Genomic DNA, 14,384 nt, shown 5'->3' with positions numbered 1-14,384 from the left:
GAAAAGAAAAGAAAAAACACAACCTAATTATGTGGCCTAACATGAAAGCACACACAAAGATATGCTACCTCACGAACCAAATTGATGTTTATGTGAGTACTTCCTCATGAAATGATCAATTGTAATATCTTGAAAAAGAAAAAAAAAAAAAAAGAAGGGAGGTCTTGGGTTGCACTCATTCGACCGTATTAATATAAAAAAGCTTCCTTGAGGATGTAAATCGTGGTGCGCGCAAGTTGGCCGGATGAACCTTATATAAAAAAAAGAAAAAAATTGATTACCCAAAAAAAATAATAAAAAATGGAAAATATGAAAAAAAAATTAATAGAAAACGTGTGATAGTCAATTATCTTTTAAATTGGTATTAGCTATTACAGGTTATATACTAGATTAGTATTAGGATTAGGATTAGTATTTCTTATTAAAAGTTATACGTAGAGATCAACTCGAATAGTTTCCGCGTAACGCGGCGGTCGCATAGCGGAGTGGATATCGCGTTAGATTCCGAATCTAAAGGTCGTGGGTTCGAATCCCACTGCGATCATCTTTTCACTTTTATTCACGACACAGCTGTCACAGCATCTGACTTTTGCTGTTCCTGTCTCATCCCAGCGGTCCATTAAAAGCGTGATCAAGATGCATCGCCATCAACAACACGATGCCGCATGAACTCTATCTCTTCTTTATCAAAGATACCAGGAGAGCCAGGACCATATAGTTTGGGTAGCTCGCGAGATACCGTATTGAATTTAAAATAAACACAGCTGCGTCTGCACGGCAACAAATTTTTATTTGGAGAGAGAAGTTTTAAAAGCTAAGGAAGGAACAGAATCTCGTATTTCTCCTCTCATGACTGCAAAATTTCCTTTCATCCCTTCACGAATTCCAAGCTTTGGAAAACAGCAACAAAGTCCATGTTTTTGGTAAATTTTGTTAATTATCTTGTTAGAAAAAGAAATATAACCCACAAGAAGCAAGAAATTGTTAGGTGAGATTATTGTACGTAGGGTTGAATTAAGATCGATAAATCGATTTTACATTTCATTCCCAACTTTACTGATTCAAGCTTTCTGGAAGAAGAGAGGCTAAAAACCCTTCAAAGTCTCTGAAATTTTATCATTTTAATCGTTTTCGTTTACCGATCAAACCCTTAGGGTTTTTCCTGGCACTAGGGTTTGGCGGCGATGTCTGCTGGTGTTTGCGGTAAACGGCTGGGGTTCGAAGAAATCTTCGGATCTTCTACGCCGTCTTCGTCGGCCAAGAGAGCTAGGTGTTCGACTTTTGGTTCGCCGATCCGTTCTTCCGATTTCGGAATAGGATCTGAAGATAAACTCTCCATCTTACTCCGGATGTTCCCTGCGATGGATCGGGAGGTGCGTTCTCTAATGAATCTGATCTCCTTTTATCTTAAAATTGCTGAATTCCATGTTCGAGGGAAATTGTAATTCTATTTGCGGATTGGTTGGTTCTGCTTTTACATTTTATCCCCATTTTATTGAATCCGTTGAAATTCTAGTTCATATTTTCATCTTACATTTTAATGTATACAACTTTGATAAATTTGTGATTATTTTCATTGAATTAGTTTTTCTTGAAACATCGGGTTTTCATTTGCATTATTGTTGTGTTCATGCTATTTGATGCGTGTAAACTGCAGTGCCCAGATTTTTTTTTTGGGGTGTTTTCATGATGTTTCCTAGTTTATTATATAAGGAGTAAAATATCAAGATTTTTTCCTTAGCTTGGAGACTTGGATAACCTATTCTGTGTAGAAGAAGATTCCTTATTTATTTCTCATTTAGCTTATCTAACCTAAACTATGCCTCTTTCTTTAATCGTCCTCCATAAGCTGACGCAATAAAATAGAAATGGAAACACATAATGATGTATTATTCTATAAAATGGCAGGAGGCCTTGTGATTTGGTTTGCCTATCTGTACTTTTGATGCTTACTTTGAATGACATTATTGTCCTTGTTGAGGTTGTAAATTCACCCTTGAATTCTCAATCCCATGAATGTTCCTAGAGCTTAAGAGCTATCTATCTGATGCAGCAATATACTTAAGGGAGTGTGCAAGTTATATGATAGAAGAATGTTTCAATTGAAGGCCATGCTTGGCACTTTGGTCAAATGTTCACTGGTTGAATGTTTGGTCGTGGGTTCAAGTGTTGGAAACAGCCTCTTTGCTATCAGGGTTAAGGCTGTGTATATTTGACATTTTGACCCTTTCCAGACTGTGATAAACGCAATTCTTGTGCCTTGACCGGGTACAAACTTTTATTTCTTGATGTTTCTCAGATTTTCTGGCAGTGATCTTGAAGGAAAATGCTAATTTTTATCTCAAAAGGGGAAAGGTGGTCTTCCCGTTATGTATAGACTATGTCCCATGCTTGAAATTGAACTTATTGTTTATTCATGTAAGCAAATAGCAGTGTTTTGTCTCATTGTTACTCAGTAGATGGGTGCACTTCATTGCATGCCCCTACTTCTGAATTGCACAGTGTATCTGGGGCAAGTGACCCCAATACTTGTTTCAATCCAGAAATCCATTGCACCGATGTTTCATAGAGTTTGAAAGCTCTGAGACCTTGAGAATTTACCTCTGCGTGTGTGTGTGAATGTTCCTCTGTGCTTGATGCGGGTAAAGTATTTAAATCTGTAGAGAGATTTAAATTTGTTGGGTATAACTAAAATTCTCCCCTTAGGCAACTAATGGAGTAGGAGAGCATAGTGATATCATCCACTATTTGGTGTGTCTTTCCTTTTATTTTGAGAATGTAAAACTCTAATCAAATTTGGTAAAGGATGTATGTCTGAAATTAAGTAGTATGCTTGTGTATACAATATTTATGGTATTCTTATCTTTGCACTCAGCCCCACCATGGAATAATTGAAAGAAAATAGATAACACTTAAGTAAGATGGGAACATGAACTTAAGGATTTGTTCAAATCACAAAAAAGGAAAAGAAAAGGAAAGGAAATATATCAACCATATCAGACAAGTGACTAAACTTGTGGTCTTATTGTTTTGATAGGCATGTGGGTTCCAGGGGCAAGTCATGGATTTCAGAGTTGAAAAGTCCCTGTTTTGAATTTCCAAGTTTGCTCCCAGGCAGAGATTTAATATGTTTCCTTTGGGGGCAACTTACTTTCTTTCCTGGAAGAACTTGTAAAAAAAATGCTGGTTAAAGAAGTTTCCTGTCTCCAAGTTAGACCCATGCCTTGAGAATGTCAAATTTTAATGATGATTGCTATATTTGTTTCTATTTAGAGACAGACTCTGCATTCATACCTGCAAAGAAGTGACTGCCTCAGCATCATACTGTTGTTAAATCAACATTTGGTTTGCTGTTAATCTGTTATCATTGTGATTTATGATTTCCATTCAGATATTCTGGACATGGTGACGTGGCATTGTATAGAGCCAGCCAAATCCAGAAAGTGTGTCTTCTGATTTTTAAGTTCTGATGATTAGGAGTATAAAGTGTTTCTGAAAACTGAATCAAACTTCTAGGTAAGATGTGGATACCTGAATCTAAACAAAGACATGTGGTATGGGATAAACCCTTCAGTTCCCATCTTTTCTGCATCAAGTGCTTTTACCTCTGGACATCATCCTCTTATTTATTTCTTCATAGGTAGTTAAAATTCTGTGCTCTAGGACTAGCCTCTCATATCATGAAAGCCTTACTCTGTTTTTCTTTGTTATTACTATTTTTAATTTTTCTGAGTGACTGTTTAGGTGGTGGAAAACATTCTAAATGCAAATAATCAGAAGATTGACGATGCCATTGGAAGCTTGAATGCACTTTGCCTTGGCAATGTCTCTGGGGAAAATGTTCCACGGAGCCTTGATTCTATGGCGGCTGCTAATGGACCTGATGCTCCCGGTAAGAGGATTGTTTTTTATTTTATATAATTTTCTGTGTCTTATATTATAAAGTTTATTTATTATAAGTGATGAAGGACAGTAATTTATTTTGGACCTTTTTACATTCTGATCAATTGCTATTGATTTGCTAGGGAGTGAAAGTTGTCAGACATCTGAGCAAAATGTTGAAGAATTAAATAACAAAACTTCAACTTCTGAATCTACAAACCCCAGAGACGGATCTGCCTGGGTAGATGCTTTTGTGCAAGAAATGGTGAATGCTGTGGATCTTGATGATGCCAGGAATCGAGCTGCTAGAATCTTAGAGGCTTTTGAAAGGAATGTTGTTGCTCATGCAAGAGCTTCAGTAGAGGTACAAGAAACCATTGATTACATCAATAATAAGTTGCATATGGGCTTCACTCTCACAAATGTGTCATTTTTGTTGTGGTTATTGTCCTTTTCATGGAACAGCAGGAGCTAAGTTCTCTTAGACAGCATCTTACCGGCCTGTTAAGGGACAATCAAATACTAAAGAGAGCAGTTGCAATCCAGCATGAACGTAATTTGGAGCAGGAGGATAAGGCAAGGGAAGTGGAGCAGTTGAAGCATGCAATAAGCCAGTACCAAGAACAGTTACAAACTTTGGAGGTAGTTTATTACGTTTAAATTGATTCCTTTTTCCTCGGTTTTTTTCTTTCCCTTTATGGGATGCTACAGTATCTTTAACAATGGTACAAGTATGGTTCTGTCTTCTTTTAAGTTACTCTTAAGTTTCTTTCAAGACTATTATGCAGTTTAGTTTTCTTATCATTGCAATGATGCTAAATATTTGTGTCTAACCTTTGACTAAAGAAAATCTAATCAACCTTATTCTTTTGTGGTTTAATATGGGTCAGACACATGCCTTGCATCTGTACATTTTGCTCTCTCAGAAGTGAATAAGATTACTAGGCACTGACATAATATGGAGATGGCTGTGCTGAAAAGCTGGTGGTTTTTTTTTTTTTTTTTTTTTTGGGGGGGGGGGGAAGGTGTTGCAGCTTTGTGCCCTAATCAAGCGGTTTTGTAGGCTGGGTGATGTACCCAGGTTTTAGGGTTAATACAGGATCTTCTAATTCAAGTTGCAGAGCAAATAGGCTCAGAGGATTCAGCTAGGGTTTCAAGGGTTCTAGAAGGCTGCTGTACTCTAGGATAAGGGTCTGAAAATAACAAGGTTTGAAACCCTAGCTCAAGAATTGAATTTGGAGGGATTGGATGGAGGAGAGGGCTGTGGATGCAGGTTCAGAGGTGGTATGGTGCTGCAATTGTGTTTCCAGGAGTCCAGAACAGGTCTGAGAAGATGGTGATAGGAAGTAGGAAGTTTCTGGAAATTTTGAATTTCCTGCAACTCTTCCAAGGAAGAAGATGAAGTGCAGGTTTCCTTAACTCCAGAACTAGGGCTTAATGGTAAACTGAAGTTAGAAGTCAATCCTATAGGCTAGGGTGACTCTATTGAGGCTGGAATGGGGCTGAATTGATGAAGGAAGAGGTGAATCCTATTAGGGTTAGCACTGAGGACGTGGGAAAGAAAGAAGAAGGTTCCTAGGGCTTGGAAGGGGCCGGAGTTGGAGGATTTAATAGGGAAGGGGCAGCAAGGGTCTGCAATGGGCTTAGGGTAGTAATCTAGGTCAAACAAAGGGGAATTGGGGCAGGGAAGCTACAGTTGCAGGGGGTAAGGATTCTAGGGTTTCAGGATCAAGGGAAAGGGAAGGGGAAGGCTGCAGACAGAAGGGGGAGGGGGAATGGTCTGATTCACTTGTGGATTGCTGTTGAAGTGCTGGAACTGTGCTTGAAGGTTGTTGCTTGCTGGATTTCTGAAAGCTTGTTTGAAGAGAAGAAAAGAAAATTGACTGTAGGAGATCCTCCTACCCAGTCGGCCAGCCGTAGGTCACCCTCCCAGGATCCCACAACTTCCCAAGTCGAATTTTCTCAAACTCTATTTATTTATTCATTCATTCATTAATCCAATCTGAAAATTACAAAGTGAAGGAGGCTATTTATAGCCTAAACAAAAGACTCTGACTTGAAATAGGTTGTTTGGTTGCCAGACAACCTAAACTTATTAAACTAGCTTAACATCAACTTGCAAACAAGGACCAACTCAAACTCAATAACCAAGACTCCCAACAAAATAAAACAGAAATAAAAATTCAGAATTCAAAGCAACCTAAGACTACTCGAACTAGGGGCTAAATTGACTATTTTGCCCCTAGATTAGATTTGGGCCCCCCTCCTTGATTGGGCCTTCATCCTAATGTGCTTGGGCCCTTTTTATGCTCTGTTTGGGGGCGTCCAACTCTGGATACATCACTGGGTTAGGATATTAATGTATATATTTATGGTCATCTCAAAGTCATTTTCTCTCATATCACTATTTATATCATTGTTCTTGATATTTATATCCATGTATTTTGGTTATCTTGTTGAACCACCGATTGATATGATCTATATAGGATCCTACATAGCTGTAGCTATGCGTAAATCGTGAATTATGTCCTATTCTTGTTTAAATCAGATTACGATAATTAATAACAGTGCTTAATGAACTATCTTGTTTCTGTTATCAAGTCCACTAACTTGGAATATTGGATCTATAGCCAGAGTTTCCCCTTCAACATAAAAATGAGTTCAAATTCTATTTGATGTGAGAAATTGATGAGAAAAAATCGTTTTCTTGCAGATGAATAATTACACATTGAAGCTTCATCTGGAGAGAGCACAGGAGAGTAGCTCTATTCCAGGGCATTTTCACCCAGATGTATTTTAGGGAAACTTGTCTCCTTCCATCTTGCTTTGCAGTTTGTGTACTTTTTTTTTTCTTTCTTGGTACTCTTAGGGATGAATCAGCATAAAGGGCAAGATTCATGAATGGTTGGAGTAGATTCTGCTACCCAGCTTCAAAATCAAACCATATGTTGCTGGTGTAGCTATTCCAGGTTTTAGGCACTCTACTGGCAATCATTGTATAACCTTCAAGCTTTTAAGTGAAGTTGCTTACATCATACTAAAAGAATAGCTTGTTGACATAATTTATGATGTATATTTGGTGGGCAAAGATGGCATTACTCAACCTGTAATAGTTTTTTACTCTGTATTTGCTGACTTTGATGAAAGGAAATGGTTTGGATGAATGTAGCTCCAGTTATTTATTGGTTCACCAGCTATTGTTATTTTGTTGTTGCAGGATGATTTATTTCTCCTCTTATTTATTGTAATTTTGCTTGACGTGAGTACTGGGGTTCTTGGAGGATAATTCTGCTTTCTTTGTAATCTTTTAGAATCATCTCATGTTGAGATTTGGATGGACTACTGTGTGAGTGACCTGTTGGGCGAATCAATTTTCGATCAAACAATCATTTATAAGCTTGTTTAATTTCGCTCTCCCCATCCAATCCTTACTTATTGGCCGCCATATTCTAACTAGCTTAAATTGCATCCATTTGGCCCCGTTTGGGATGTTCCTTCGGTTTTGCTCGTGATTAGTCTTGGATTTTGAAATTTTTTTCAGGCTCTTCCATTTATGATTGAATTGGTAAGCTAATCTTCTGTGCCACTATCCATGACCTGTGGTGGGAGTGTAATCTTCAAAGATGGTATCTTAAGTCCTATTTTATAGACATGATTTGAAATGTTATCTATTTTGATGTTTCAATTAGGCTTTTAGTCATTCTGCATCCATTGATTGATTGATGATACTTTAAGGAATAGAATTATTGTTGTTTATTGGGGCCTCAATTATTCTTTTTGGCCTTTTTCTTGAAGGCTATTTTCTCTTGTTCCTTCCCCGTTAAATTAAATTGTGTATTCATTCAAAATAAATAAAAATAAAATCCATCAGACCTGTATACTAAATGGTGAAATTGTACTCAAGGGTTGAAGTGTGATGGTCATGTATGATCCCCATAGAAGAAGCGTTTCTCTTCCAAATAAGGAACAAGCAAATAGAAGAAAAAAAGAGTCACAGAATGCTAACCAGAAGAAGAGGAGCAGAGGCATTGAACCTTGCTTTTTATTGAATACAAAGCTATCTTTTTCCTTGACCCCAAAAAGAATAAAATATGAGTTTTGTCACGGAATTGTGCTAACCAGAATCCGGATCATCACCCCGTCCGTGCTCCCCGATGGTTTTACCACCATAAAATCAGTGGGCCTCACAAATAAAAAATATTAAAAAAAAAATCTCTCATCACCCAACCCCCGCCCCCAAAAATAATAAGATAAACGAGTTTTGGATCCGGACTATGTTAATGACGACAAGTATTGAATAGAAATCGTTAAATTTCATCACAAACAAATAATAAGAATAATTATTATTCATTTGATTTGAACAGTTGGAAGTACCTCACACAAAAAGTTTAGAAATGTAATAAAATATCCATCAGTAAAATCCTAAATTCTAAGCTCTGCAAAGATGTTGATTTTGAAATTGAGCTAAGAAAGGTTCAAACCTAAAAGGCTAATCAAACAAATCTCAACTCTTTTTAGATTGCGTCCAATTTAGCAAACTATGACTCTAAATAAATCAGATCAAGTTGAAAACCACCCCAAAAAAAGAAGAAAAAAAATATAATACCGAAAAATAAGTTTTATGATTATGATTGAAACCATTTGGCATTTACAATAATGAAAAACCAATAGAAAATCAAAATCTACTAAAATTTCATAATTTTCTTTGTAGTTTTATTCTAAAGAGCATGCGGAATCTTATCACGATATCTCATGCTATTATGTATATCTTATTTGCTATTATATAGTTTTTATTTATTCATATAAGATTAGAAAATCCCATCTATCTATATAATAATTACAGTAAAAAGTTCCTTTTATATATATAAATATTTTGCCTATTTAAGACCAATATAAAATACACAGGTATATCAAATCTAGCTTGTGCTTATTTTGTTAATATATAGCTATGCTATATATATATATATAGAGAGATAGATAGATAGATAGAGGATGAATGTTTTATTACAAAAACATAATTAGAAATTCAATTAAAATAAAATCGAATATGGTTTGATTTGGATGACCACCAGAGCTCAAGTCCAAGCCAGCGTGTCCCTCTTCACTGATTGACACCCGAATTTGTCTTTTGATTAAAAAAAAGAGAAGAATAAAAAAAACTGTCCTTAAACTGATGGTAGGGAACTTCACTTTTAGGAGACTTTACAACCGTCCGATCAATTGCCAGTCAGTTAATCGCACGACTGTGGTTGTTATCGAACTTCGTCTTATTTGTCTACTTGAACTTTCTCAACTCTCGGCATTTCTCACGACTGCTTCAGTCTCCCACCATTTCGCCTTCATGGTCACTAAAGTATCTGCAACTCTGCATGTCATTAACCGTGAGGTTCGAGTTCAAAGTTGCTTCAGAAAATTGCTGCGAAGTTTACTTCACAAAATCTTCTAAGTAGACTCTATAAAATTGGTACGCTCATTTACGCACTTCCTTTTAATTTATTTTTCTTCTTACAAGTATCTCGAATTGGTTCTTTATTTCTTGCCCTGTGAGATTTCATATCTGTTATGCTTGAATTCGAAATCTAGGGTTCGATTAATCTTATCTTTGTTGTTTGTTTTGTTTCTGGTTTCTTTTTTTCTTCTGATATAGTTTGGTTAGTTACTCGTACAAATACAAGCTGATCATTTCTGAGTAAGATTTTGAAGAAATGGGGAGTATCAAGGAAGAGAAGTGCCGATTCTGTATCGATCGAGGCGGTACGTTTACAGATGTTTATGCAGAAATTCCTGGTCGATCGGGTTGCCGAGTGATGAAGCTTTTATCTGTCGACCCATCTAACTACGACGATGCTCCAATCGAAGGGATTCGTAGAATTCTCGAAGAATATACTGGGGAGAAGATTCCGAGGTCTTCTAAAATCCCAACCGATAAGATTGATTGGATTCGAATGGGAACAACTGTCGCCACCAACGCCCTGTTGGAGAGGAAAGGAGAGAGGATTGCTCTTTGCGTGACTAGCGGTTTCAGGGATCTTCTTCAGATTGGAAACCAAGCTCGCCCCCACATCTTTGACCTCACCGTCACCAAGCCTTCCAATCTTTACGAGGAAGTCGTAGAGGTCGATGAAAGGATCGAGCTTGTTCTCGACAGCGAAGAGCACGATTCAGATTCTTTGATTAAAGGGATTTCTGGCGAGCTAATCCGAGTCGTCAAACCGTTCAATGAAGAAACTCTGAGGTCTGCATTGAAAGCTTTGTTGGATAAGGGAATTAGTTGTTTAGCTGTCGTGTTGATGCACTCTTACACGTACCCTCAGCACGAAATTTTGGTGGAGAAATTAGCTCTGAGCCTGGGCTTCAAACATGTATCTCTGTCTTCGGCATTGTCTCCCATGGTACGTGCAGTGCCAAGGGGATTGACAGCTAGTGTGGATGCCTACCTCACTCCCGTCATCAAAGAGTACTTATCTGGATTTATGTCGAGATTCGATGAAGGGTTGGGGAAGGTGAATGTTCTGTTTATGCAGTCGGATGGAGGGCTTGCACCAGAAAGTAGATTTTCTGGTCACAAAGCTGTCCTGTCGGGGCCTGCTGGTGGGGTGGTGGGTTACTCACAAACTCTTTTTGGTCTTGAGACAATGAAGCCACTTATTGGATTTGACATGGGTGGCACATCCACTGATGTGAGCCGTTATGCAGGTAGCTACGAGCAAGTGCTGGAGACCCAAATTGCAGGGGCCATAATTCAAGCTCCTCAGCTTGACATAAACACTGTTGCTGCTGGTGGTGGGTCAAAGCTAAAGTTCCAGTTTGGAGCTTTCAAGGTGGGGCCTGAATCAGTTGGGGCACACCCAGGTCCTGTTTGTTACAGGAAAGGTGGAGAATTGGCAGTCACAGATGCCAATTTGATTTTAGGAACTGTTATTCCTGATTACTTTCCCTCAATCTTTGGGCCCAACGAGGATCAGCCATTAGATGTAAAAGCTACCAGAGATGAATTTGAAAAGCTTGCAAAGAGGATCAATTCCTATAGAAAAAGCCAGGATTCATTGGCCAGGGACATGACAGTGGAAGAGATTGCTCTTGGATTTGTAAATGTAGCCAATGAAACAATGTGTCGACCAATAAGGCAGTTGACAGAGATGAAGGGCCATGAGACAAGGAACCACGCTCTTGGTTGCTTTGGAGGTGCTGGGCCACAGCATGCATGTGCTATGGCAAGGTCTTTGGGTATGAATGAAGTCTTGATCCACAGATTCTGTGGGATCTTGAGTGCCTATGGGATGGGGTTGGCTGATGTTGTTGAGGAGTCACAAGAGCCTTACTCTGCCGTTTATGGTCCTGAGTCTATCCTGGAGGCCTCACGTAGAGAATCCATTCTGATGGAACAAGTGAAACAAAAGTTGAAAGACCAGGGCTTTGGTGATGGAAGCATTACAACAGAGACATATCTTAATTTGAGATATGAGGGTACAGATACAGCCATCATGGTGAAGAGATCAAAGACTGTCGATGGCTTGGGATTCGATTATGCAGTTGAATTTGTCAAGTTGTTTCAGCAAGAGTATGGTTTTAAACTGCAGAACCGGAATATCCTGATCAGCGATGTTAGAGTTCGCGGCATTGGAGTCACTAATATATTGAAGCCTATAGAACTAGAACCTGTTTCTAGTACACCTTGGGCTGAAGGTCTTTATAAGGTCTATTTTGGAAATGGGTGGCATGAGACACCATTATTCAAGCTTGAGAATTTGGGTTATGGGCATGTCCTGCCTGGCCCAGCAATCATCATGAATGGTAATAGCACTGTAATTGTCGAACCTGAGTGTAAAGCACTTATTACCAGATATGGCAACATCAAAATTGAGATCCATTCAGTGTCATCTGCAGCAAAAATCTCAGAAAAGGTAGCAGATGTAGTGCAGCTTTCAATTTTCAACCACAGATTTATGGGCATTGCTGAACAGATGGGGCGTACCCTGCAGAGAACATCCATCTCAACAAATATTAAGGAGAGGCTTGATTTCTCTTGTGCTCTGTTTGGTCCTGATGGGGGACTGGTTGCTAATGCCCCTCATGTCCCCGTTCACTTAGGTGCAATGTCTAGCACTGTTCGTTGGCAGTTCAAGTTCTGGGGTGGCAATTTGAATGAAGGAGATGTTTTAGTAACAAATCATCCTACTGCAGGTGGTAGCCATCTTCCCGATATTACTGTAATCACCCCTGTATTTGATAACAAGAAACTGGTGTTTTTTGTGGCTAGTAGAGGGCACCATGCGGATATTGGTGGTATAACACCTGGGAGTATGCCACCATTTTCAAAGTCCATATGGGAAGAAGGAGCTGCTATAAAAGCATTCAAGCTTGTAGAAAAGGGAGTCTTCCAAGAAGAAGGAATTGTCAAACTACTTCAGTTCCCTGGCTCTGATGTTGAATCAGACTGTAAGATCCCAGGAACACGCAGGCTTCAAGACAATTTGTCTGATCTTCATGCACAAGTCGCTGCAAACCAGAGAGGAATCACTCTCATCAAAGAGCTTATTGAGCAGTATGGATTGGAAACTGTTCAGGCTTACATGACCCATGTACAGACTAATGCAGAAGAAGCTGTGAGAGAGATGCTTAAATCAGTTTCTGCTGGAGTAGCTGGTCACTCAGGAGATTCTGTGGTCATTGAAGAGGAAGATTATATGGATGATGGATCTGCTATACACTTGAAGCTAACTATCAATAACAAAGAGGGTGAAGCTTTGTTTGATTTTGGTGGGACCAGCCCAGAAGTGTATGGGAATTGGAATGCACCAGAAGCAGTTACAGCTGCAGCTGTTATATACTGTCTCCGCTGTTTGGTTGATGTTGATATTCCTCTGAATCAAGGTTGTTTGGCCCCGGTTAAAATCAGTATTCCAAAGGGTTCTTTCCTTTCTCCAAGTGATAAGGCTGCTGTTGTGGGGGGCAATGTCCTGACTTCTCAGAGAGTTACTGATGTGGTACTTATGGCATTTCAGGCTTGTGCATGTTCTCAGGGTTGTATGAATAACCTCACCTTTGGGGATAATAGTTTTGGTTACTATGAAACAATTGGAGGTGGGAGTGGGGCAGGACCAACTTGGGATGGGACCAGTGGTGTCCAATGCCATATGACCAACACACGCATGACAGATCCAGAGATCTTCGAGCAGAGATATCCTGTTTTCTTGCATAAATTTGGGCTACGAGAGAACAGTGGAGGTGCTGGCCTTCATAGAGGAGGAGATGGACTTGTGAGGGAGATTGAGTTTCGGCGTCCTGTGACAGTGAGTATGCTTTCAGAAAGGCGTGTTCATGCACCGAGAGGGTTAAAGGGTGGCAAAGATGGGGCTCGTGGTGCTAACTACCTGATTACAAAAGATAAACGGCAAGTTTACCTCGGAGGTAAGAACACAATTGAGGTACAGGCAGGCGAGATTCTTCAAATTTTAACCCCAGGTGGTGGTGGATGGGGTTCTCCTCTTTGATCATACTAGTTGTATGTAGCAATTCCATATCCCGCTTTCAACTTGGAAATGCTATTTTTTCCTGAAGGACTTTTAGAACCGGTCATCTCAATACTAATACGACAAGCAAATAAGATGTTCTCTTTTTGTGCTCAAAATATGAATGTTGACACCTTGAGATTTGGGCATCAAAACTCTGGCTTTCTGCTTGTGGTTGTTCTCTACCAATGTGCAAGGATTTAAAAATTGGATTTTTTTTTCCTCTGAGGGTGGGGGAGGGGGTGTTGGAACAATCTCACGGTGGTGGGAGTTGGCCCCTCAGATCTTGAAACCCAATGATCAAGTCCCAAATCTCTTGAATATGCTGCTCTGAAGTGGTCGGAATTGGGATCAATCACAGCCAAGGTGACCCATCCAATTCCAAATTTTGAAATTGTGCCAATTTGGGTTCATCAGGTTGAACTTTTTGTGGTTCTTTGGTTGAAATGCATCTGGAAGATTTCTCTTTTTCCTACAATTCACCAAAGGATTATTGCTTTAGCTGGTCTTTTTTCCCTTGGCTACAGTTTCATTTTGCTGCAGTATGTCAGGAAATAACTTCATGTCCATAGAACTGAGAATGCCACAGTGATGGGAAAACAAGAAAATTGCCTCTGATTAAATCAATTTGCTTCTTTGACATCCTTGATTGAAAACAGGGCCTGTTTTAAGTGTCGGCAAGTTTGTTATGATGTTCGCTGTGATGAGGGGGAAGAAACTGTGCTACTTCTTGAATGTTTCATTCTTTGTAAGTTCAGTGGCTTCTGATCAGTCCCTAGGGCCAATACCATATGTACTTATCCGACTCTCCTTAGTTGTTTGAACAAAATTTGTATTTTGAATTCTCGATTCTTTATCTGTGCTTTCTTGTATTGGAGCTTTTGTCTGCTACTATTCAAGCTTTCTTTGATTGGGGCTGTAGTTTGCTTCAATTTAAACGTATCAGTTCTTTTATTTCTCCAACTGCTTACTTGGTTTATTTTTTGTTAT

General features: G+C 39.1%; 2 protein-coding genes and 1 non-coding gene across 4 annotated transcripts; all 3 read left to right on the top strand.

Annotated features, from left to right (window-relative positions):
* Nucleotides 1-471: 471 nt before the first annotated feature.
* Nucleotides 472-544, top strand: TRNAR-CCG (transfer RNA arginine (anticodon CCG)). Its single transcript has one exon. It is a non-coding gene; the product is annotated as a tRNA-Arg (tRNA).
* A 233-nt stretch (nucleotides 545-777) lies between these two features.
* LOC149027213 (uncharacterized) lies at nucleotides 778-7,596 on the top strand. Of its 2 annotated transcripts, none has more exons than XM_089160442.1 (5): nucleotides 778-1,373; nucleotides 3,745-3,892; nucleotides 4,026-4,246; nucleotides 4,351-4,524; nucleotides 6,596-7,596. In XM_089160442.1, the coding sequence occupies exons 1-5, from the start codon at nucleotides 1,185-1,187 to the stop codon at nucleotides 6,680-6,682; spliced, it is 819 nt and encodes a 272-aa protein (XP_089016568.1). In that variant the 5' UTR covers nucleotides 778-1,184; the 3' UTR covers nucleotides 6,683-7,596. The 2 variants fall into 2 exon arrangements, with proteins under 2 accessions (XP_089016568.1, XP_089016561.1); XM_089160435.1 differs by having other exon boundaries at nucleotides 779-1,373; nucleotides 4,348-4,524; nucleotides 6,596-7,592.
* Nucleotides 7,597-9,193: 1,597 nt separating this feature from the next.
* LOC149027212 (5-oxoprolinase 1-like) lies at nucleotides 9,194-14,379 on the top strand. Its single transcript, XM_089160426.1, has 2 exons — nucleotides 9,194-9,346; nucleotides 9,530-14,379. Exon 2 carries the CDS (start codon nucleotides 9,588-9,590, stop codon nucleotides 13,374-13,376), a length of 3,789 nt encoding a protein of 1,262 aa, XP_089016552.1. The 5' UTR covers nucleotides 9,194-9,346; nucleotides 9,530-9,587; the 3' UTR covers nucleotides 13,377-14,379.
* The last annotated feature ends 5 nt before the right edge of the window (nucleotides 14,380-14,384 follow it).

Source organism: Hakea prostrata, chromosome 1 (genome assembly GCF_041222555.1).
Source record: "Hakea prostrata isolate BN-2017 chromosome 1, UWA_Hpros_2, whole genome shotgun sequence".
Classification (NCBI taxonomy): Eukaryota; Viridiplantae; Streptophyta; class Magnoliopsida; order Proteales; family Proteaceae; genus Hakea; species Hakea prostrata.
This window is presented reverse-complemented; position numbering and strand designations above follow the sequence as displayed.

Bases quoted from the DNA above. Each gene is read 5' to 3' on its own strand.
- LOC149027212 (XM_089160426.1), top strand. From the start codon at position 9,588: ATGGGGAGTATCAAGGAAGAGAAGTGCCGATTCTGTATCGATCGAGGC.
- LOC149027213 (XM_089160435.1), top strand. From the start codon at position 1,185: ATGTCTGCTGGTGTTTGCGGTAAACGGCTGGGGTTCGAAGAAATCTTC. The intron at 3,893-4,025 runs GTAAGAGGATTG...TTGATTTGCTAG, and splicing joins TAATGGACCTGATGCTCCCG to GGAGTGAAAGTTGTCAGACA. The intron at 4,247-4,347 runs GTACAAGAAACC...TTCATGGAACAG, and splicing joins ATGCAAGAGCTTCAGTAGAG to CAGGAGCTAAGTTCTCTTAG.